General features: G+C 41.9%; 2 protein-coding genes across 2 annotated transcripts; both read right to left on the reverse strand.

Moving 5' to 3' along the window:
• Positions 1-3,517: 3,517 nt before the first annotated feature.
• On the reverse strand, positions 3,518-13,415 carry tyk2 (tyrosine kinase 2). Its single transcript, XM_053443330.1, has 24 exons — positions 13,225-13,415; positions 12,527-12,725; positions 12,291-12,414; positions 12,066-12,198; positions 11,801-11,964; positions 11,215-11,593; positions 10,949-11,125; positions 10,491-10,648; positions 10,279-10,396; positions 9,994-10,177; positions 8,987-9,102; positions 8,729-8,893; positions 8,440-8,527; positions 8,110-8,237; positions 7,717-7,852; positions 7,174-7,325; positions 6,613-6,763; positions 6,439-6,530; positions 6,166-6,355; positions 5,714-5,832; positions 5,053-5,225; positions 4,351-4,468; positions 4,133-4,243; positions 3,518-4,048 (listed from the first exon to the last, which is right to left on the reverse strand). The coding sequence occupies exons 2-24, from the start codon at positions 12,708-12,710 to the stop codon at positions 3,923-3,925; spliced, it is 3,486 nt and encodes a 1,161-aa protein (XP_053299305.1). The 5' UTR covers positions 12,711-12,725; positions 13,225-13,415; the 3' UTR covers positions 3,518-3,922.
• A 2,504-nt stretch (positions 13,416-15,919) lies between these two features.
• Positions 15,920-21,294, reverse strand: LOC128458488 (hsp90 co-chaperone Cdc37). Its single transcript, XM_053443331.1, has 8 exons — positions 20,920-21,294; positions 20,362-20,643; positions 19,321-19,426; positions 18,063-18,178; positions 17,831-17,953; positions 17,078-17,260; positions 16,911-16,982; positions 15,920-16,793 (listed from the first exon to the last, which is right to left on the reverse strand). Exons 1-8 carry the CDS (start codon positions 21,025-21,027, stop codon positions 16,653-16,655), a joined length of 1,131 nt encoding a protein of 376 aa, XP_053299306.1. The 5' UTR covers positions 21,028-21,294; the 3' UTR covers positions 15,920-16,652.
• Between the last annotated feature and the right edge of the window lie 133 nt (positions 21,295-21,427).

A 21,427-nucleotide genomic window follows, 5' to 3' on the forward strand; every position in this document is an offset into this window, starting at 1 on the left:
CACTCGTGTCGATGGAAGTTTGATCCGGTCTGGAAACTCCGTGTGATTTGAGCAGTTTAAACAATACACACATGGCCCCAGCGGCGCTTCTCATTGGACGAGAGGGGGACGCATTCTCCATGACTACGACGTAACGGATGACGGGGGCGGGGCCAGTGGTCGTGCTCCGAATATAAAATCTGCAGATCGATGGGGGGGGCCTCCACAGACTGAAGGGGCCCACTGGTCGTGTGTGAACAAGCAGACTGGTCACAACGCCTACTGTGGTATTTTGAAGGGGTACTTTCCTGACGTACACTGCATCCTTCCACCGAGTTTCATGGAAATCATAGGAGTAGTTTTTGTGTAATCCTTCTTACTATCAAACAAGAACATTCAAGAACCTAACCTACCGGCCAGAGGTGATTTATTAATATACATGTCGCATTGCAAAATAATCCCTTAGAAATGTATCCAGTCATGCGCATAATTCCAAAAGTCAACATTAATGTATATTTATTTAAATATGATATTATTTTATTATATATATTACATGTACTACTTTTGCTTGTTGCACCTCAAAGTAAACAGCCCATAGATTTTCGTCAGGTAAGGAGGTGAATGCAGGGATTTATTTTTCACCTTGTGAAATAGGGCAGGGGTCTCAACGTTTTTCAGGCCAATGACCCCAAAACTGGTGGAGAGATGGAGCAGGGACCCCCTACTATATATATTGTATAAAATTGTGTTTTATATTAAGCTGGGCCTAGTGACATATATAAACATAGCTACCCTGTTATTGTGCATTCAATACTAAGCTATTCAAATATAACACAGGCTCATATATTAATGTTTTTAATTTAAACATGTGCTAGGTTCAGGTTGGCCATGCCACTGCCATTTATAAACATACATCTTGCATACAACACTGAGCTATTAAAGTAATTCACAGATCCATGTTTTTATTTTAAACATAAATGTAGAAGAGACAGTGAATCCTCAAGCATCTGTGGATAGCACACGTACTCCCACATTAGTGAGTTGTCGGACTCTGATGGGTAGCACACAACTTATCGAATCTTGGACGGATGGAGTTTGTCAGGCAGAGGGTCATATCAGCCTCTCACTATGTTGGATGCATGTTAATGTGTATTTAAAGACATTTAAATTTGTGTGAAAAAAAATTGTTTCGAAAATTTATCTTTTTTTTTTTTTTATATTGAGAGAAATTCTAATCAACCAAACGTTTCACGACCCCCCTGCAGTACCTCCGCAGATCCCCTAGGGGTCGCGGACCCCCTGTTGAAGACCTCTGAAATAGGGCATTATGCAACACTTGATTGATTTATCAGAGAATTATGTGTGAATCTGAAAATATTAAGATATATGTAGGGGGTTGGTATCAGTGAGTGTGTCCTTTTTCTTTTCCCAGCAGGTGTAAGGTATCAAAAACTACAAATCTTGTCGCCAATGAGTGGATGAGATAATGTGAACGCGGGAACGTAAAAATGGTTATGACATATCTTTTACTGTTTAAGAAGTGTAACCAATTTTATATGAAGGATTTCGTCGTGAAACCAGATCTGACAGGTACCTGCAGGGCTTCTGAGGAAAATAATCAGACATACAAAGAGGTCTAATATCTATGAGTGTGTGCAATTTGGTGCGGCTTGATTAAATATAAGGGCACTGTTGGGCCTTGTTGGAGATATGTGCTCTACTGAGGGCCATTATCTATATTTTCAGTCTATTAGTAGAGTTAGATGGGATGGTGTTCCACTCAGAACCTGTCGATTTGGTTTTGGTTGTTAAATAGGCCTCCCCAGTGTGCAGGGTAAATCCACCCATACATTATCTATACTGCTTATTCCTTGAGAGCTGCAGGGGGCTGAAGCCAATTCCAGCTGACATGCAGAATAAATCCAGGACGGAAAATTTGATGATCGGCATTACCATAAAATATGAAGTCGCTGAATTTCTACACTGGACTGTGGCAGCTTGTGGCAGCTAATAGGACACTTTTCTCCGCACCGTTACTGAAGGACACAGAGACTCTGTTGCATGTGGCCACAGGATATCTCTGCTGCTCCAGGGGCCTTTGCAGTGCAGGACTGGAGGGGGCCGATATCAGTTGGCTCCTGGTGGAGTGTTTAGTTTCACCCCAATGTTATGGATCAGAGCGGTGTAGAGCTGGATCTGCATGAATGGCAAAACCTCTTCCTCAACAATAGGATCAAGAATCCCCCAGACAGGTGACAGTCAGTAGCGTGTGGTGTGCATCCAGATGCAAGTGGCACCACCTTGAACTATCTCTTGGCACTGATCATGTCCATATCGATTTCTCAAATTTTATTTTCCGAATTAAACCGGTGAGAACTTGCAGCAGCTCTAATCCATATAGCAGGTTTTGCTGGGTCTTTCTCAATTTGCATGAAGAACACTGATCTATGCACCTGGTGAATGCAAATAGCGGCTGCTCCCCGCCTGCTACCTGACACGTGAATGTGTGTTTACTGGTTCTATACCGGTCTGGGATAAATTCAAATTACAGCAAGGTTGTTATTTTTCCACACTCTTGCAGTAAGAATTGCAGTGCAGATACAGCATTTCCCACAACTGAGCTGTTTTTTCAAGCTACATTACAATATACCATTTTTATTATATGTATCTATTGTCAGTGCATACAGTTTCATTTAGTATGTGCAATAATTCGCATGTCTGTCTACATCTTGTTTATCTATTTGTGTAATTTCATTCAGTTGCGTGCTTTGTCCTTATATCCACTTGTATCATATTTATCTATTCATTCTTTTACTTGTTATTACAACTTTGTTTTAAATTCAATATCTTTTATACCTAGCATTCTACACATGCGTGAGCTGGATTCAATGTAATTTTGTTCTTCTGTGCACTTGCCTTGTGTGTAGTTTGATGAAAATAAAGTGAATTTCGATCTTGGCACATCATGTTTTCACATATTATTTCCGGCCTACAGTCGTGCCATGTGACTAAGTGTCACCTAAATGGTAAAAATAAACCATTTCCTGGGTTAGTGATCTGCTTGTTAAATGTATTATTACCTCATCCAAGGAGGTTATCCTTTCACATCTGCTTTTTAAATTTTTTGCAGGATTACAGAAAGACTACTGAACCAATTTCCACTGAACTTTCACTTTGCTTTAGCATTGCGACACAGGGCATTTTTCAACATTTTTGCTTTCAGGGCATAATGCTTAGATCTCCATTTTCCTCTGTTTAGGACAATGTTTTTTTGACAAATTATTTAATTGTGATATCAGAGCACATCTCTATTATAAGAACTAGACAGTCACATGTAGAATTATGTAGGGCGCTCTACTGAGTGCCAGTCTAGTTGTAGCACTTTCAGATCCCTATAAACTAGTGAGGCATGAGTTCTAATGCAAGAGACGTAGCTGTGCTTTGTTGCACTTTCGACATCCTGGAACAGATCATGTCATAAATCCTTACACCCCTTTGACAAACGCCTCAGTCTACTTCAGTCATTAAAAAAATAGCATATGAAAAACTTTTTATTAGTATTTGCATTTGTTTTTATTTATACAAAATTATATGCAAAGTTAACACACACAAAAAACATTAAAAAAATTACAAATATAGTGACAGACGTCCTATTCTGAACAGTTTCCGTGGTATTTTGCAAGATGACAGCTGATACTGGGTGTCTGCCTGCTCGTGCTAGCATGTTTCCCCTTGAAATCAGCCAGAAAATAAACAGTTGAATGTATAACTGTGTTAATATCACATATATGAGGACAGCAGTGGTTGTACCAAAAATACATCAATGTAAATGGAGGCAGCCGGCAATGCACAGCAGGAAACACATTACTGGCTACCAAGTAATAGGTGGTTGCCATAGCTGCAAAGTGATGACACGTTGACAAATAGATCTTCAGCTAATTCATCAGCAAGTCTGAGCCAGGGAAGAGTCAATGTTTCGGCCATTAGCCTTCAAACTTTCAATGAGGGATGTGAATGTCGGCCGCTGTGCGGGATTTGCATCCCAACACTGCTCCATCAATATTTTCACCTGTAGGTAAGAAAAGGAAATATGAGAGTATCCGGCTCCTCATCATGCCACATGTCAACTTTATTCATGAACATGTAATGTTACCTCATGTGGACACTTTCTGGGACAAGGCAATCGCAGGTTTCTCTCCAACAGTTTTATGAGGACCATCACAGTCATCTGTCCTTGTGGTTCCGCCATCATTTTGTAAAACTTCTAAAAAATAAATACCAAGCAAGAATTGACTTAATACAGGGTAAGTCACACATGAAAATATATACCTTTTTTGGTTTGTTTTAATTAATAGGGCAGAGATGACGTACTCTTGGAGGGCTTTGATTGGAGTCACAGTCGGTAAAGATCTCATACAGTGTTACACCAAAGGACCAAATGTCGGACGAAAAGGAAAATTTACTCTCCTTCAGGCACTCGATGGCATACCTATACAGAGACAGAATACAGTGAAGTGGTCCGAGGCAAAGAACAAAACACTGAGCACACTGAAAACAACTGAACAAAATACATTCTGTGAGTAAAGCACACACTGGATATAAAGATGGACGACATGACAACTCCCAGAAGTAAAGCCAAAACTTCTTGATCGCCCCCTGGTGGCCGGCTACAGTAAAAATCATAAAACCCACAGGCTCCAAGTTAGTGGGTGGGATATGGGCAAAAGTAAAAGATCTAAATATGCTCACAAAAAAACACACACAACAAGTCATTCTTTGCTAGTTCTTTTCACACTGAGGTTCAAATATACTTTTTCTGACAATTGAGTTTTTAATTAGTTATTTGATGCTATAACGAAGGGGTAATACGTAACAAATGACGGATGAGACTGACTTGAATACTGTGATTCCACTTCACTAAGTAACTAAATGTAGCTAAGACTCTGGCTGCAAATAATTTCACCAGCACACGATTGCAACATCTGTATCTGGGATATCTATGTAGTGAGAGGAAGTGGAGACGCGTCACCCATCTTTATTTACAGTTTAAGTTTAAACGCTGCATGAACTCACCAGAACACTGGACTGTCCCCATCCTCCCGGACACGATAGTATATTTCGCCTTCAGGGATGTATTTTGTGAGACCAAAGTCTCCAATCTTCACCAAACTGTCATTTTCCACCAAAACATTACGGGCAGCCAGGTCTCGATGGATGTATCGCATTTTGTGCAAGTACTCCATTCCCTTTAAAACAGAGAGACAAATTACTAAGAAGGGTAAAATGTGGATTTAAAACCAAAAATGTACGTACCAAGAAATATAAAGACAATCAAAAAAATTATAATTATACAATGTCTCGATTAACTTACAAAAAAAGATGTAAACTGGAAGTATGTGATTAACAGCATATTGAATGACTATGTCCTGGTTGGTATATTCCCGGATTCTGAGTGTAACATAATTCTATTGCTATTAAATAACTCAAACAAGATGAAAGAAAGACCGTAAGCGCTACAGAATGAAATTAAAACATAATATGATGGATGATCTCTTAGGCAGCTGTCTGGTAGGTAGTGTATGGAAATTCTAGCTGTATAAAAAGTGATTAAGAAATACCCAGCTTCTTCTTTTGAAGGAGACATCAACACGACACTTTGTGCAGTTTGCACACAACAACATACAGAGTTCAAGAGGTGACGATACGCTCAAACTACTCAAGTATCTAAACTCACCTGACAGATCTGCTGAGCAAACATAAGGCATTGTGGCACACCCAGTTTGCGTGTGGAAAGGTAGTCTCGCAGACAGCCCTGAGGAAGGTACTCCATTATTAGCTGCACCACTTGTCCTCCTGTCAATAGACAAAGCAACAGTGCTTTTATCCTACTGTTCCTATTACATTTCAAAGGCTAGGATGACCTGCTGCATATCCAGGTTGTGAAGGAGCTGTGAGGCTCAACACGCTGTGTGTTGAAAGTGCAAAATATTGACATATAATGGAAACAGCGTTTTACTTCAACAAGATTTTCATTATTTACAGAGGAACAGCAGGGAGCAAAATCAATTGCCTAAATGATCGAAGTGAAAAGGGAGCTTCTGAACAAGCACTCCTTTGCACATGCAGACACTGCACGTTGATGTATATTTAAATCAACGCAGCTGGAGCAGACAGCTGAGGACTCACCCAGTTCAGTACAACAGCCCTTGTACTTGACAATGTTGCTGTGATCGAGAGACTTCAGAATCTCTATCTCCTTTATCCAGCCATCAGGCACATGCCCATTCTCTTGTTTCAAGGACTTCACCGCCACACACTCCCCAGTCCCATCATTGGCTGGGTCGTACCGGTACAGAATGACCTTTCCAAAGTGACCCTGGAGACAGAACAATGAGCCATGGATTATTTTCAACATACAGGATAAAAGAGAACCACTCATGATGCGGTACGAGGACTCACCTTCCCTAATTCCCGAATCTCTTTCAGGTAGCGTTTATGGAAAATGCTGGGGTCCATGTCAGGGAGAGTTTCACATGTAGATATATCCAGATCTGTGTCCAGAAAAAAACCCACATGTTCATCACATATACTGAGACAGGCTGAAAGACTACAATCAAAAGAGTAAAAACCTACTTTTCGGCATGATTTCTGTGAGCTCTCTGAGCACACCGCGGAATGAGGGCCTCTCCACAGGCTCGTAGGTCAAACACATGCTGATGAAGGTGGCAAGTTCCGGGGAGGACGGTTCAGCAAAGCGGCCCTTTTGCTGATAGAAGCGCTCTTTCTGTTGAGGGCAAAAAGTTCTGATGTTACAATTACGGTGTCAGAGGAACAAAATGGGTGGCTCACGATAAAAAGAGGTTAAAGGTTCAATGTGTAGGATTTAGTGGCATCTAGTGGTGACGGTGTAGATTAAAACCCTCCGGTACCCCTTCCCTCCCCCTCCCCTTCCCTGCCAAGTAAAAATAAAACACAAAAGACCCCCTCAAGAGCCAGTGTTTGGTTATGTCCATTCAGGGGCTACTAAAGAAACATGGCCGGCAACATGGCAGATATAAAGGTCTCATTCTAAGGTAATGAAACAAAACAATTCTTAGTTTAAGGCGATTATTTACTAATAATAGCACAATTATATAAAATTTCTGCCGACTGATTTCTACACACTGGACCTTCAATGCTACAATATGGGTTTACATGGGCCAATGCATATCCACTCATGGGAAGATCGCCGTTGTTGCAGATTTCGAGCAGAGTGACACCAAAGCTCCACTGGTCCGCAGCAAGGCCAATGGGGGCAGGACTGTCGATACACTCGGGGGCAATCCACGGGATGCGCTCAAGACGCTCTACAAAGCAGAGTGGCAACAACAAAAACAGAGTTAACCTGTAGAGTACAGTGTAACGGTGAGTTCAAACTCCAGAAAGTGCAGAATTTAGTTAGTGAAAACTGAATTTATTTTTACAAAACAGCAATTGTTTCTAATTTTTTTTTTCTAATGACCTAAATGACTTAAAAACACAAAAAAATTATACCATAAATGTTACTAAAGAATCTACACTTTTGGTTTTCTGTGTAGTGGTAACACCAACACAAGACAACAGGAAACAGTTCACATGAAATGGCCCGGTTGAAAGTTCCTGTTTCCTGAACCTGATTGGAACAAGGAAGAGCAGTGCAGAAATAAACTTTTCTCTGAAGTGAAGTTACTTTGGGTAAAGTAAGTTGCTGGTACCGACCATTCCGTGAGAGGACGCTCAGAGCGATTCCGGGATCACTCAGCTTGATGAAAGGTGTAGTACCCGGCTCCAGACCTTTCCGTGCCACCAGAATGTTCTTGGCACAGACGTTTCCATGAACCAGCCCTTTGGTCTCCTGCAATAGTGAAAGTTGCGCTGGTGTGATCAAAGTGTCATCAAAATATGTTTAGAACAAACACTTTTGGTCTTTGGGAAGAATGTACTGCTGTGCTGCAATTATCTTTCAAGGTTTTCCTGAGTGATATTTAATTCTGATTCTTCTTTTTGTATGTCAGCACGTTTCTTCCCTCTAATGATGACTAAGCTGGGTGTTCCTTCCAGTGAGTTGTACTGAATTCAAATCTGTACAAAAAAAGGATTGTTTGAACTCACAAGATAGCTGAGAGCACTTGCAAGTTGTTTGGCAACAATGAATTTCCACTGCGGGGTCACTGCTGCCTTTTCTTTGCGAAGGAAAACATCCAAGGGCCCAAACTCTACAAATTCTTCCACCATGATGTCTGCAAAGACAGGAACACACGTATGAGAGGTCAAGTGTCGGCTCAGAGCCACCAGCAAAATGTAAGTAGCATCCTCTTTAAAGCACTACAGGCTGAATGTGGGTTTGCATTCAATTCATGGTTCACTTGGCGCTGGAATTACAAATATGACTACAACCGTCTAAAAGCAGAAGTGAGTTCACTGAGGTGTAATGTCGCTTACTTTCAGATCCTTTGACAGACACGCCATGCACGAACACCAGGTGACTGTGGGATACCTGGCTCATGAGACTGGCGGTTTCGAAAAAGGCCTAAGAAAGAAAAAGGAGAGATTTACGAAAAGAGCGAGCATCAAAGACATGAGCATACCTGCACCAAGGAGGTCACGCTACCTGTCTATTAGTTATGATTATGCCAAAAATGTACCCAATCTACTGAGTGCATTTCTAGTTAACATTTGTTTGGATTTGATAAACTATATCCGTTAGTCCTCTGAGAGGCTAGTGGCTTACTAGTGCAACATCTTTATGGCTTTGGTCCAGAATCTTGAGAACCACTTTGATCCCTTTGCGGTCATTGTCATTGTTATTGAACTCGTCGTCATCTTCAGCTCGTCCCAGCCCAAGAAGATGGCCTGAGTAGATATTAGTTCGGGTCCCACAGCCCAGATGCTGTTCCTGTATACACACACGCAACAGCCATCTTGTCAGTAACTAAGCTGGTCAGGTGAAACAGATGATCACAGTGAGGTGACAAGTGGCCGTCATCACCTGTACAATCTGTCTGTCCTTGATTGGGTTGAAGCGAAGCTGGGTCTTGATCCGGGACAAGGCCTCAGTGTTCAGCCGGTCGACACCTCTCCTCATCACCAGAAGGTTGGACAGTTCTACATCACACAGAGACAAAATGTATCCAAGATCATAAATATCCTACAACACAGCCACAGAGGCTACATCTACTCATTACTGCTGCTGTGCTAGCGCCTGCCATGCACACGCCCTCTGCATTTTTCAAGAGGCAAAAAATGGGGAAGTTTGGAAAGGCCACCGAATGTGCTTCAGGGTGAATGTATCTGTGGTTGCGTGCTAATACAGATCAGCAAGAACGAAGACATCATTTTTTGGAAATGATGAATCAGACACCCGCACTCTCTTGCTACTTGGTTCTTATCAGTCAGGACTCCACTACCAGCCAAAATGTGATCGCTTATCCTTTCGTCTGTCTAGAAATCAAATCCCTCGTCTTACCTTTCACCCTTGTTGTTTCTTGTTCTTAGTATTTTTTGTGAGTCAGCAAACAACTGCTGTGGAAAAAACTGCTTCCTGTTTACGATGCATGCACATGCCCAGCGACGTTAACGGTCGTTAACAAAGCCAAAAGGCTTAAGTGGACAGAGGTCATTTTAAACTTAAAATGCCACCTAGCATGACAGCCCTACACCGCCATCTTTCAAAAAGAACCTCAAAACCCACCTCTTCAGACTTGCCTTCCCCAGCTTAACCACCCCCCCCCCCCCGTTTTCATTTTATATTTTTCTTAGTATACCAGACCTTTTTTTGTTGCTTTTTCATTGTATTCAAGAGTATATTGATGGTTTCACTATTTTATCCCCCAATATGTAAATCGTCGTTGAGAACTTTGAAAAGCACGATATAAATGGAATGTATTATTATTATTTAAAAAAGAAAGCGTACTAATATGGAGGGAGCCTGAGTCACAATAAAATCCTCAAAATACACTGGAGGATGTTCGCAAGTAGCAAAATACGTCCACAAACCTGCTTGTCTTGGCAAACAGCATTTTTTCACAGTGAAGCTGTCTGGTCCAGACTTGAGCATGAAGGACTTGAGGCTGTCGGTGAGCTCCTTCACACTGGAGAACTCCTGGTCCCAGCCCTCCAGACAGAACATCGACTCCTTGTGCTGGATCCGAAACTGCTTGTGGCTCGGTGTCGATCCGTTCTGTGAGCCGCGCACGAACACAGGGACACACACACAGGGACTGAAAACCTTCATCGCTGCACTGCAACAATTCCCAGGGAGGAGAGTGGGTGTTGACTTACTTTATTTTGGTTTAGCACGGCCAGGATGATGCGGCGATAGTCGAGAGCGCTCCAACGTACGAGGAAAGCTCCCTCCTCTGCTGCCTCTTTCTTCAGCTTCAGCAGCACAAAATCATCACTGGAAACACAACAGAGCTCGTGATCTAAACCAATGTGTCTCTTTATAGCCCGTTTGTGTCTGTGTATGCATGTGCAAGAGGGAAAAAACTCACTGCATCGGCCCATGCAGTCCATTTGCTTCACTCAGCACTACCCTTGGGGGAGCCACTTCATGACAAAGATAGTGGTGGGCGTCTGCAGTCAGCCGGTAGTATCCATCCAGGAGCGAGATGAAGGAACGCGCCTCCTGGCTGGAGTTCATCTGAACCACCTACATACACATACAGAAAAACACCACTAGCTTACAATCAGCGCTCCCACCTACAGACACATTCAAAACACAATACCATGCCCTAAGTGCACCAGAAGCCAGAGCACAACACATGAGAATCAACGCATCCGTGCTTATTGCACAATACACTCAGACACTCTAAAGACTGAACAATCAGATCAGCAGAATAATAAATATACAGTAGATCAATTAGACTAATGCATGACAAGCAAATTTATCAATTATATGAATGCATCAAGGCTTTTGCTTTTACATAAAGGAGTAAACCAGTGCTCTCACCAAGCAGCGGTTGTCCTGAGTGCTAATGCACACATTAGCTTCGCTGAGGGCGATGTGAGTTATATCAGGGAAATCGCAGAAGGGGCTCAGTGTGTTGGGAGCTGTTGCATTTGTCTGGCTCGACTGGTCCTTGGATTTCTTTATGTAATCGCTCCGGAAGTAACCATTCACCTGTGCCTACGGATAAGAGACTGAATGATTATTAAGTCCACACAACATCTCACAAAATAAACCCTTTAGAGGCTTTAAATGATGTGTTGACAAACCTTCTGAGCTGACACCTTCCTCCACTGAATCCCCTTTGTGCCAGACACCTCTATTTCATGGGTGACGAGAGCGGTGAAGTTTTCTTTTGAATCGCCCTGCACATGGGCGTTGTCGCCGTAAGAGCTGCCTCCGTACCCGTCCTCCCTCAGCTCCAGGTGGGACACGGGGAAGGTCTCCGAGCCAAACCGCGGCACAAGGTGTTCGAGAGTAGAGATGTACTTGTACATGATCTCCTGGGCGCCCAGCCGCCCCTTGTCCACAGTGTGTTGCTGGAAAGTCCGCACAAACTCCGCAAACACCCGATTGATCCTGATTCGTGTCAGAAAGTTGTCTCTGGAGATGTGTTTGGAGAAAGACTTCGGGATGCAGCGCAGGAAGCTGGAGAAATAAAGAGATAAATTAAGGTCACCTGTGTCCAGTGATTAAATGAGTTTAGAAAACGGTTTTGTGATCCAAAGGAGAACGTGGATTGTCACACGTTCGGGACAATTGAAAATGTAGTCATTGAAATGCCTTTAGTCTTTGTTACTGTCACACAGCTTTGGCTTAACTACAGCACATGACTTGATCCCCGCAAATATTTACCAGACTTTCTCTGCGACTTCCTGTAACGTGCAGTCTGTTTGCATCGCCTGGTGCGAGAGGTGAAGCACGGCCATCCCCAAGCTCTCATTTTTGAAGCGACTTAGCTCCTCCTCCGTCTCAATGTCTTCCATCTGCACCACTTCATTCACAAACTCATATTTAGCCTTTCGGAGACCAAGGAGAAAAAGAGGTTAGTGTCACACTCTTCATCACCACATGTACAGTATGTGCTTTGAACTAATGTGTAGTAAACTATAGAACAAACCTGAGAGAATAAATACTCCAGGGATGTGATGTCAAGCAGAGGGGAACCCCTGTGGTCCGTCCCAGATCGGAGCCGATGGCGGCACACAACTGGCACCTCCTCATTTAGTCCGTGCCAATTGTGAAAGTAAAACCTGAGTACAAGGAACCAAGACAGGTTTTGTGAGTAAGCTTGGTGCGTTACATCTGCCCTGCTAATCCAGTGTCACACAAACATGGAGCCAACCTCATACTGTAGTGAAGTATCAGGCTGGAGTCCTCCTCTGGACTGAAGATGTGGTTAGGACTGTACCAGCAGCTCAAGAGTGGATTGTACAGAGCGAACAACACATGGCACAGAGGTGTTATCCCTGAGGAACAAAAAACACAGAGTGAACACAGATAGATGACCACATGAAAAGAAACAGCATTTTCATTCTGATCCGTGTGGGTGTGCTCCGTCAAGGTTGTCCTCCCCCTCACCTACAGCCTCAGCAGCTGCGATGCACAGCTCCTCCGCCGTGACCTCCCCACTCGTGTGGGACAAATACCTCTCGCCTTCTGGGGTCCAGAGGAGGAAAAGATGAATGCCTTTACCCTGAGGAGGCTCAGCCTGGCCTGGAAACGGGCCTGACCTGGACCGCCTGGACCACCACATCCTATACATGGTTGGGATGAGCCACTAACACACACACACACACACGCACGAACAATGTGTAAATAACAGTTTATGACTATTTTATCAGTCAGCTGTTGCACTGGCTGGAATCACGTGCGTAAACACAAACGCAATTTTAAAGCGACACTTCGCTTTTTTCTGAAACCGCACATTCGACATTTCTCATTTTACACCATCATAATTATTATTAGTTTTGAATGATTAAGTATAGAGACAATTTAAAAAGCACGTTTATAAATACAATTAACATTATTTATAATGCGACACCAGGTAATAGGATCAACTTGTTAAAAGGCCTTCCGGGGATATCCCCTCGTCCAACTTATTGTTTACATGGCATATCACATTACAGCAAGCGGAGCCCACTCGTCAAATACACATATATTAATATAGATACAACACACACTGACTGCGTCACCGAGCGGCTCAGGAACTTGGATTCTACGCATGTATCCGACATCATATCCGAAGCCACGTCTGTGACAAGCACGTCTGTAGTCACCTGGAGTCCTGTGTGGATGAAGAACAGTCAGCCGGGCCTCATAGTCCCATCGTTGGGGGGTTTCAGCCCCACGGGGTCGTTCACTGACTCGGGGTTTTCCTGGTTTCGACGGAACTAAACTACCGACTTCTGGCGCTTCCCCAAACCGAGCAGACCACTCCCTCCTCCTGCCAGACGAGCCGAGCACAGCGCGCTCAGGCACGTACTACCGGAACGTGCTTTCAAAATAAACGTCAGGGAGTAAAAAAGGGTGGTTGTTTCGTTTTCCGTCATTGATTTGATTTCTAATTTCCTTTTCTTTTAAATGCCATTGAAACATGTTCTTGTTGAATATAATATTTAATAATATATAATATACATTTTTAGGCAAATGAATTGGCTTTTTGAGGGCTTTAACATGCTCAAATTCTTACCAAAATTTGCAGAAAATTAGAAAGTGTATAAACATTTAAAAAATGACTTACCTCCTGCGCAGAAATGGACTGCGCACTTAATTAATTTAATTTAATTTAATTATATTTTATTTATTTTTAATTTAATTTAATTTTTTTGTTGTTGTATATTTTGTATTTATTTATTTTTTGTTTACAAATTTACATAGTGTGCGATATTGTGCATTGAATAGGTGGTGGAAGTCCTGCCAATTTTAGGGTTTCAGTATCTTGCCGAAGACACTTCAACATGTAGATGGAGAGGAGTGGGGATTGAACCAGCAACCTTTTGGTTGGAGAATGACCACTTTAGAGTGGTAGAGTGAACGACCACTGTAGAGTGGTAGAGTGAACGACCACTGTAGAGTGGTCGTTCTCCCTAGGCCACACTGCCTGCTCATTCAAATGAGAAACTAAGCACGTGAACAAGATGGACAAATTATTACGTGTGCGTGTCTGTGTCATTCTATGATCCTTTTGTATTTTCTACTTTTACTACATATATTTGACAGACCTACTTAAAGGTTACTTTTATATTTTTGGATTTTAGATACTGGATCATTTAAAATGCTTTAAAACCCTATTGTTAGAGACTAACCCAGTAGTTTCCAACCTTAGCTTCTGACGCCTTACAAGAATCTCAGTGAGGGACACATTTAATTTAATATAATTCAATAAATTCATGCAAAACCTTCTAGTTTATGTTCGGTGATCAAATAAATGACATATTGTTCCCATCAACTAGAACAAGGAGTAAGGGTCACTCATTACTCATTAATCAAATCAAACCTCCAGCCTCCTGAACTTTTACTTTGAAGGTGAGCTGTCTCTCTGCCCCCTCCCTCGTTCAAGTTTAGCTTCTCAGGTTGACTTCCACTTCATGCCTCACTACTGAACGAATTTACAACAACAAAGAATACCTGGATCTTTGCTGCTTAATTTCCTAAGAGTCTGCTGCTGCCTGTTTCCATGTGATGTCCCGAGGCTTTAAATTTCATTAAAAGTAATAATAATAATAATATAATCATTTAATCTCCAGCCTTTGCCAGAATTTAGGGTTCAAACTTTTAATACAAACTTCATTGTTGTTTATATTTAGGGTGAATGTGGGTGTATTTTCTCTTTGGATGTTCCTATTCGTGGTATTCATTATTTTGCTGTTGGTTGGTTTTTACTCGATTTAATACATTTCCTTTTCTAATGCCCCTGTAATTTCGCTTTTATTAAGAAGCTCAATCCCAACCTCAATAAGGACATCCTTAGACACCTTCAATGGGTTTTTGTTTGTTCTGTCGTTCATCAATGAATAATGGCCCAAACTCTATAAGTACCCACTAAGGTGTCATATGATGGCCTGACCATCTAAAACTAGAGAATGACCCGGCTTGAATAGTTATCCTCTGGCGTAATTGCTTTTTGTACTTATTATTGATTTTTGTCATAAAATGTACAACATCATGTCATAAGCATCTGTTTACCTTCTGTATCACTCATCACGATGTGTAAATGTATTTAATAATACATTTATTAATACCAAAGGCTTCCATTAGAAACCCCAGGCACACTTACTTTCACGCATTACTAAAAAAGTCTTGCAGATGGATGGTTTTCTTGTGATTCTCACAGGTCAGACATCAGCCACAAAATCACAACATCTGGAGTAGCTGGACATAATATAACCTTTAGTAAAGCAAGTTAGTAGAAAATGTGACATTGGGGGAAATTGCCATCTCAAGACCCTGAAAGTCAAGCAAACAAAAATTGAATTTGGAAAAGACAAAAAAAAAGTTATGCACAGCACAGGACCTGTACAACAAAGCAAGTTCAACACACTCAGAATAATGTTTGGTTATTTAGCTTCAATGGGCCTAACATCGGAAGTCCTTGACAACATGTACTATAAACTGGTAATGAACTGGGGTCATTTACCACCACCATGATTAAAGTACGTTATATCAAACCAGAGGAAATTCTGATAAATGCGTTAGAAATAAATTATGATTGTAAAAGGAGGTTTAAGGATAAACTGTTTATCAGCACATTCATTTTATTAAGTTTCTTACTCTCCTTTAATTGTCTGATGAACACTGCTGCCAAAGCAGACCGAAGAGAAGAAAACTAGTTAATGTGTGATGAGGTCATTGGACTCAAATTTTCTTTTACAATCATTGGAATATTGAACAGGAGTTTTCCCACCAAAACACACTTTTTTCTTATGTGGTTTCGAGCAGCAGCAACAGAATAACAGTTTAAAGCATCAACACTGACAGGAATCAAACATTTTTATTTTTGCTGAGTTAAAATGAAGCTGTAATAGTCATGATCATAATTCAGTGTGATAAACTCCCTGTTAGAAGCCGTATTAAAACCAGAGTGGACACGAATAAAGTCTGGATCAGTAAGATGATTCAAATCGATGAGTCGATGCATTGCTCTTTATAATGTTACCCTTGATTGTAAACTCTTTGGTCCCTTTCAGGATCCTTTAGAATGAAGCCTTTGGTTTTCTAGTGATCTCAGACTTAATCTGCTCCAGAGAAGATCAGACGGGACAGCTTAGGTTACCAATTGATTTACCCCTGTCTGAAGTGAACTAGCTTCATTACACAGAAAAAAAAAACTACTATTAAAACTGAAGTTCCCTCGTAAACTACAAATCCTGTTTGAAGTACAAGCCCCTGAAAATGTATATTGAATGTTTTCCAACTAAAACTGATGAAGCAGTTAGAAAAATCAACAGGTGTAGACACATAAATGTAAGAATAAAAATTTTAGCGAAGTCCAAACAAATAAAAGACCTAAACACAAGCAGCAGTTTATTTTCCAAGCAGGAGTTACTGATGTTCACCGAACACTTAATCCCTTAAAACTCATCTTAATATATAGAGAAGAAATTCCATTGATCCTTGGTTGGCAAACTAGTCATACAAATAACGGAGCTGCAATACAGTCGGTAAGAACATTTGCAAGAGCAACAAATCATAACATCAACATTGATCATTCCTTCTTAGCCTCTTCCTGCTCCTGTTTCACCTCCTCATAGGTGGCATCCTCCTCTTTTTCATCCCCATCGTCTGTCTTGGAGTTGGGGACCCAGAGCCCCGATTCTATGCACTTCTTCATGATACCCTTCGCCTCCTAAAATATGTATAATTGTCACATTTAAAGAGTGAATGTGTGAAACAGAGGAACAAAACATTTACTTATCTGAAATACATTTCCCATCTGGTCACAGTAAAAAACAAAGAAACCTACCGTTGGGTCCATTTTGCTAATAACATCTTGTAACATCTGGATGTCCTTCGAGTCAAAACATTTCTGCATCTCCTGCAATTAAGGACGTAAACATGAGGCGTTTTAAACTTACAGGAAAAAATGAAAAGAAGACAGTCCTGAGGATTCTTGGAATCAGAAGAACTTACTTCTGGCAGGGACTCGTACACTTCAACAGGATCTAGCCCTCCTGGCCCAAGGCGCTTTTGACGTTCCTCTTCCTCATACTCCCTCATGGCCTTTTCTATGCGGATCTTTGCCCTACTGCGAACTCGCTCCTTAAATGACTCCAGCTCATCATTAAAAGCATCCTGGTACTGCTGATCTGCGGTCTGTAAATGACAGATACACACAATCAGTTGATAGAAATGTAGCATGTGTCCTCCACTGGAAATTACCCAAGAGCCTTTTGAGGAACTCGTGAATTTAGCTTGCTTTAGGAGGAAGAAATATGTGTAGCTCCTGTGGAATTGTTCCCTGTGTAAAGACATCACTGCTCCTGTGTCTATACTTTCTGATTCAAAACCTACTGGGACAGGAGGAAGAGGGAGAGAAAGAGAGGAAGGAAGACGGTCGAGTCACAAGTGAATGAAAGAAAGAGCACTAGTGAATTGGAAGATATAAACATGGAGATGGGGTCTTCAGTCCACACGTCTCATTTTCTTTCATTCATTACACCAAACTCAAAACAGTCATGCAACAATAAATCTGAGAACAAGATGACTCATTGTTATTTACTCATGTGTAAAAATTGCATTCATCATTTAAGCAATTAGCTTCCTCTTCACAGTTCATATACTGACTTTAGTTCCTCTGGTTCCATGGTTCCTGTAAAGTTTTGGTCTGTAAAGGGACTACAAGCTATTTAATACGTTCTGTAGCATCCAAACACATTTAATCACCTTAATCTTGGCGAAAAATTGACGGAAGCACCCGCGGGGATCCACCTTGAGGCTTTTGGCCAACTCTAGAATGAACTGCATGACGATGGTCTGATGAGCCACTTGCTCCATCAATGCATGTTTCTACAAAAAAAAAGGAAACACTTTCAGAGGAGCATAATCTGTTCATCCTAAAATACATACCGTGAAAGGAATCTGCACAAAACAGTGAGCCATTTCTTTTGATGTTTACCTCCTCAACTTCAAGGTCAATGCACATGATGACCAAGTAGTTAGCAGTCTCCTCACATACAAGATGAGAGTTGTCAGAGAGGTACTTCTGGCTGTCATCCCAGCGTCGCATCATGCCTGTAGTAAAGACAGAAATGAGGTAGCGCCATTACTTTCACATACCAGTATACCATATAATGCAGTAAAATAACAATGGCTAACTAGGATGTGAGCAGCACTGTGCGGGCCCGAGCACTTGTGATCTTGGGACCGGGCGAAACGGCTCTGTGTTGCGTGTGTTTTGTTCAACGGGGGAAGGATAAACACGTCACTTCCTGGGTCTGTTAAGCGACGCTGGACCACACCCACTAATCACGCATTATGGTCCACACCATCAAGTGTAGACCACACGGCGTAAATATAATGTCAATCAAAATAAAGTTGTAATGACAATATGTAGTGAAGTAAAAAAAAAAACATCCTGTTTCATGGCGAATCAGATGGTAGCGCCATGTCCCTGACTTAGTTTTGACATATGGAGCTGTTAAGGCTAGGACTCTGATCATAGAGTATTTTGTTTCTGATAGGACAATGCACAGTGGAGTAACAACTGCATTTTCATGCTGATCAGTAGGTGGCGCTATGACCCTGAATTAATTTTGACCAAGAGGGTTTTTTGTACGTAATGAAATGACACATGCGTTCTGCTATTTGGCCACGCCCATTCCATAAAACCATATGAATGTACTCAGTTGGGGGCTGTTATCAAACACATGTGGTTTGAGGGAGATTGAACAAAGTACACTGAAGTTACAGCAATTTTGTGTGTCACAGGGACACGTTGAAATTGACGCCCCGCAACTAACAGTGTTCGACAACAAATGACTTCAGGCCCCGAATTTGATCTGATGAAAGCTCTAGGAGGAGTTCGTTAAAATACACAACTTGTAAACAGCCAAAATGGCTACAAAATCCAAAATGGCCGACTTCCTGTTGCATTAATCAAATTGGTGCAAGAACTTTTTTTTTCGTCCGGTCATGATACACATGTGTACCGAATGTCTTGAAGACCCGTTAACCACAGTTGAGCCATTTGCCACACCCATTTCAATTACACCAGAATACGAACATTTTCATTGCGCCTGACGCGCATGCACAGTTTGGTGACTTTTCAAGAATGTTTAAGCCGTTAAAATTTGGCTGATTAATAACAAAAATTGCAAAAGGGCCGTCACACTGTCTGTGCTCGGGCCCTATTTAAAAAAAACAATTATTCTTACCAAAATGTTTGATCTGCTTTTCATTTTTCTCCACAAAGGTTTTATGCTTTTGCTCTTTCTCCTCTTCAGTCGCTTCAGTCGCGTCCGGTATGACATTAACAACGCTCTGTGGAGAGAATAATCATGAACAATGAACCAATCTGTACATAATCTGAGAGAAGAAAAACATGGTTTTCAGAGATTAATTTAACTCTTCAACTTTTGTGTGTTTTAATGTATGATCTATTGTTAATTCCCCCAGCAACAAACCATTTTCAAAGTCATTCACATGGAAGACAAAACGTGTAGTGGTACCATAAGAAATACACAGCATCACTCCCAGCCTCACTACACAATCAGCTCCTCAGCAACTAAAAGTCCTTCCAAAGCCCACTGGGCCCAAACACCTTCTAACAGAAGCTGCAGAAATACAATGGACAGGCTCATGTAGTGATGTTAAAACAGATGTTGATGGCACAGAGCCTGGGCCAAAATTGAATAGAAAAAGCTATTTTTTTTAGGGTAAACCATAAAATAGTAAGTTAGTTTACACAGCAGATCTCCTTGTTAATCCTAACCAGTATTAAATGGATTTTCTCAAGCGCCATCCCTCCACCTGGAAATCTGTTAAGTCGATTTTGCATAATTCTGCCATTACTACGAAACTTTGTGAAAGATGCTGTACACATCAGGGAAGAACCGATTACATTTTGGTGCAGATCCAGCATTTTTCAATATTAATAATATCTTTGAGTAGAACTCATGGATCTTTCTAAAAAGAGTTTAGGGGACTGGTATTTATGACTGTGTGCATTTTGGTGCGGATTCTAAATAAAAAATCTGGACCTAGTGAATGTGGTTTTATAATCTTCTTCATAAGAGCTTCATACGGTACCAAGTCAAAAACAGGCTTGAGGTTATGTTTTGTATGTGTGCCAAGAAGCTACCTAACACCAGACTCTACTGGGAGTGTGACTCCTCTCTTGCTTTTCTGTCTTTGAGTCCAGAAAAACCATAGTATACTGGAAGCCTCCCCCCCACCACCACCATTCTCTACCTCACCTTGCTGAAACCCTCCTTGCTGAGCGTGTCCACGTTCCATGGCATCTTCTTCTCGTCCCGGATGTGCTCATCCCTCTTCTTCTCCCACTCCCGCGCCTCCTTTTTCAGCTTCTTCTCCTCCGCCTGGGCTTTGTTCAGCTCTGCTTTGGCATCGTCTGTTTCTGTGAGGTTCAGCTCCTGGACTTTCTTCTGGGCCTCTGCAAGCTTGCGTTTGCTCTCCGCGGCTACCTTGTTTAATTCTTCCTGTTTGCTCTGGTACTCTTCCATTCGCTCCACCCGAGCCTGAGGGACAGATGTCATCAGATCAGTCACAACAACAGGGACAACACGGGGATCTCCAACAGTGACTTTTAAGGTGAATATCCATGATGCACTATTTGCAAATATCGGGCCAATTACAACAAGCCAAGCTACTGCAATACAATCTTTTCTCGATTATAAGTTATAGAGCATCCAGTGGGGGTAGTAGAGCAGCTAACACCTCACACAGGACATGTACGAGCCCCACGTATACCCAAAAGAAAGTGCTTAACAAACCGATTTGTCTTAAAGGTGTACCTGGTGTCTCCATCTGAAGAGACTGGGTGTGTCGATGTTCGGGTGGGTGTCATCTTCATCGTCCGACACCTCGATGTGGTCCCACACACTGTAGTCTATCCTGGACATGATGCCAGCGACAACACAGCACAAGCGGCGTTAGCTCGGAATGTGACTTCTTGGGCAAACCCGACCTCCACCGGAGATTCAGTCGGAAAAGCAGCCCTCGGACGAAAGCTTCACTTTCTACAGGATGTGTGGTCGTGGGTCGGTGCAGCGACGGGCGGTGCTCAGCCGACACAGACTAAGATTGAGCTAGCTAGCATCGGCTAACGGGCTGACTGTACTTTCTAGAAAGAATTGCTGCTACTCATTTCCGTTTTACGTCGGCGCGTCAATGCGTCGTCAGACTACGTCATCACGTAAACGGCGCCTCAAACCTCAGCCTCCAAAATGATCCCAAATCTACAAATGGCCTCAAGCCTGAATCTCTGTCAACAGTAAATAAAACCTGGATATTCTAAACTCC

This window comes from Pleuronectes platessa, chromosome 16 (genome assembly GCF_947347685.1).
Source record: "Pleuronectes platessa chromosome 16, fPlePla1.1, whole genome shotgun sequence".
NCBI classification, from domain to species: domain Eukaryota; kingdom Metazoa; phylum Chordata; class Actinopteri; order Pleuronectiformes; family Pleuronectidae; genus Pleuronectes; species Pleuronectes platessa.

What these genes read in the sequence shown, in the direction of transcription:
- LOC128458488 (XM_053443331.1), bottom strand. Translation starts at nt 21,027, where the DNA reads ATGTCCAGGATAGACTACAGTGTGTGGGACCACATCGAGGTGTCGGAC. An exon ending in GCAAGGAGGGTTTCAGCAAG is followed by an intron (nt 19,427 to 20,361) that starts GTGAGGTAGAGA and finishes TTCTCTCCACAG; the next exon opens with AGCGTTGTTAATGTCATACC. An exon ending in TGTACGAGTCCCTGCCAGAA is followed by an intron (nt 16,983 to 17,077) that starts GTAAGTTCTTCT and finishes CCTTAATTGCAG; the next exon opens with GAGATGCAGAAATGTTTTGA.
- tyk2 (XM_053443330.1), bottom strand. Translation starts at nt 12,710, where the DNA reads ATGTATAGGATGTGGTGGTCCAGGCGGTCCAGGTCAGGCCCGTTTCCA. An exon ending in TTGCTCAGCAGATCTGTCAG is followed by an intron (nt 5,226 to 5,713) that starts GTGAGTTTAGAT and finishes TCTGTTTTAAAG; the next exon opens with GGAATGGAGTACTTGCACAA. An exon ending in CCAGAAAGTGTCCACATGAG is followed by an intron (nt 4,049 to 4,132) that starts GTAACATTACAT and finishes TCTTACCTACAG; the next exon opens with GTGAAAATATTGATGGAGCA.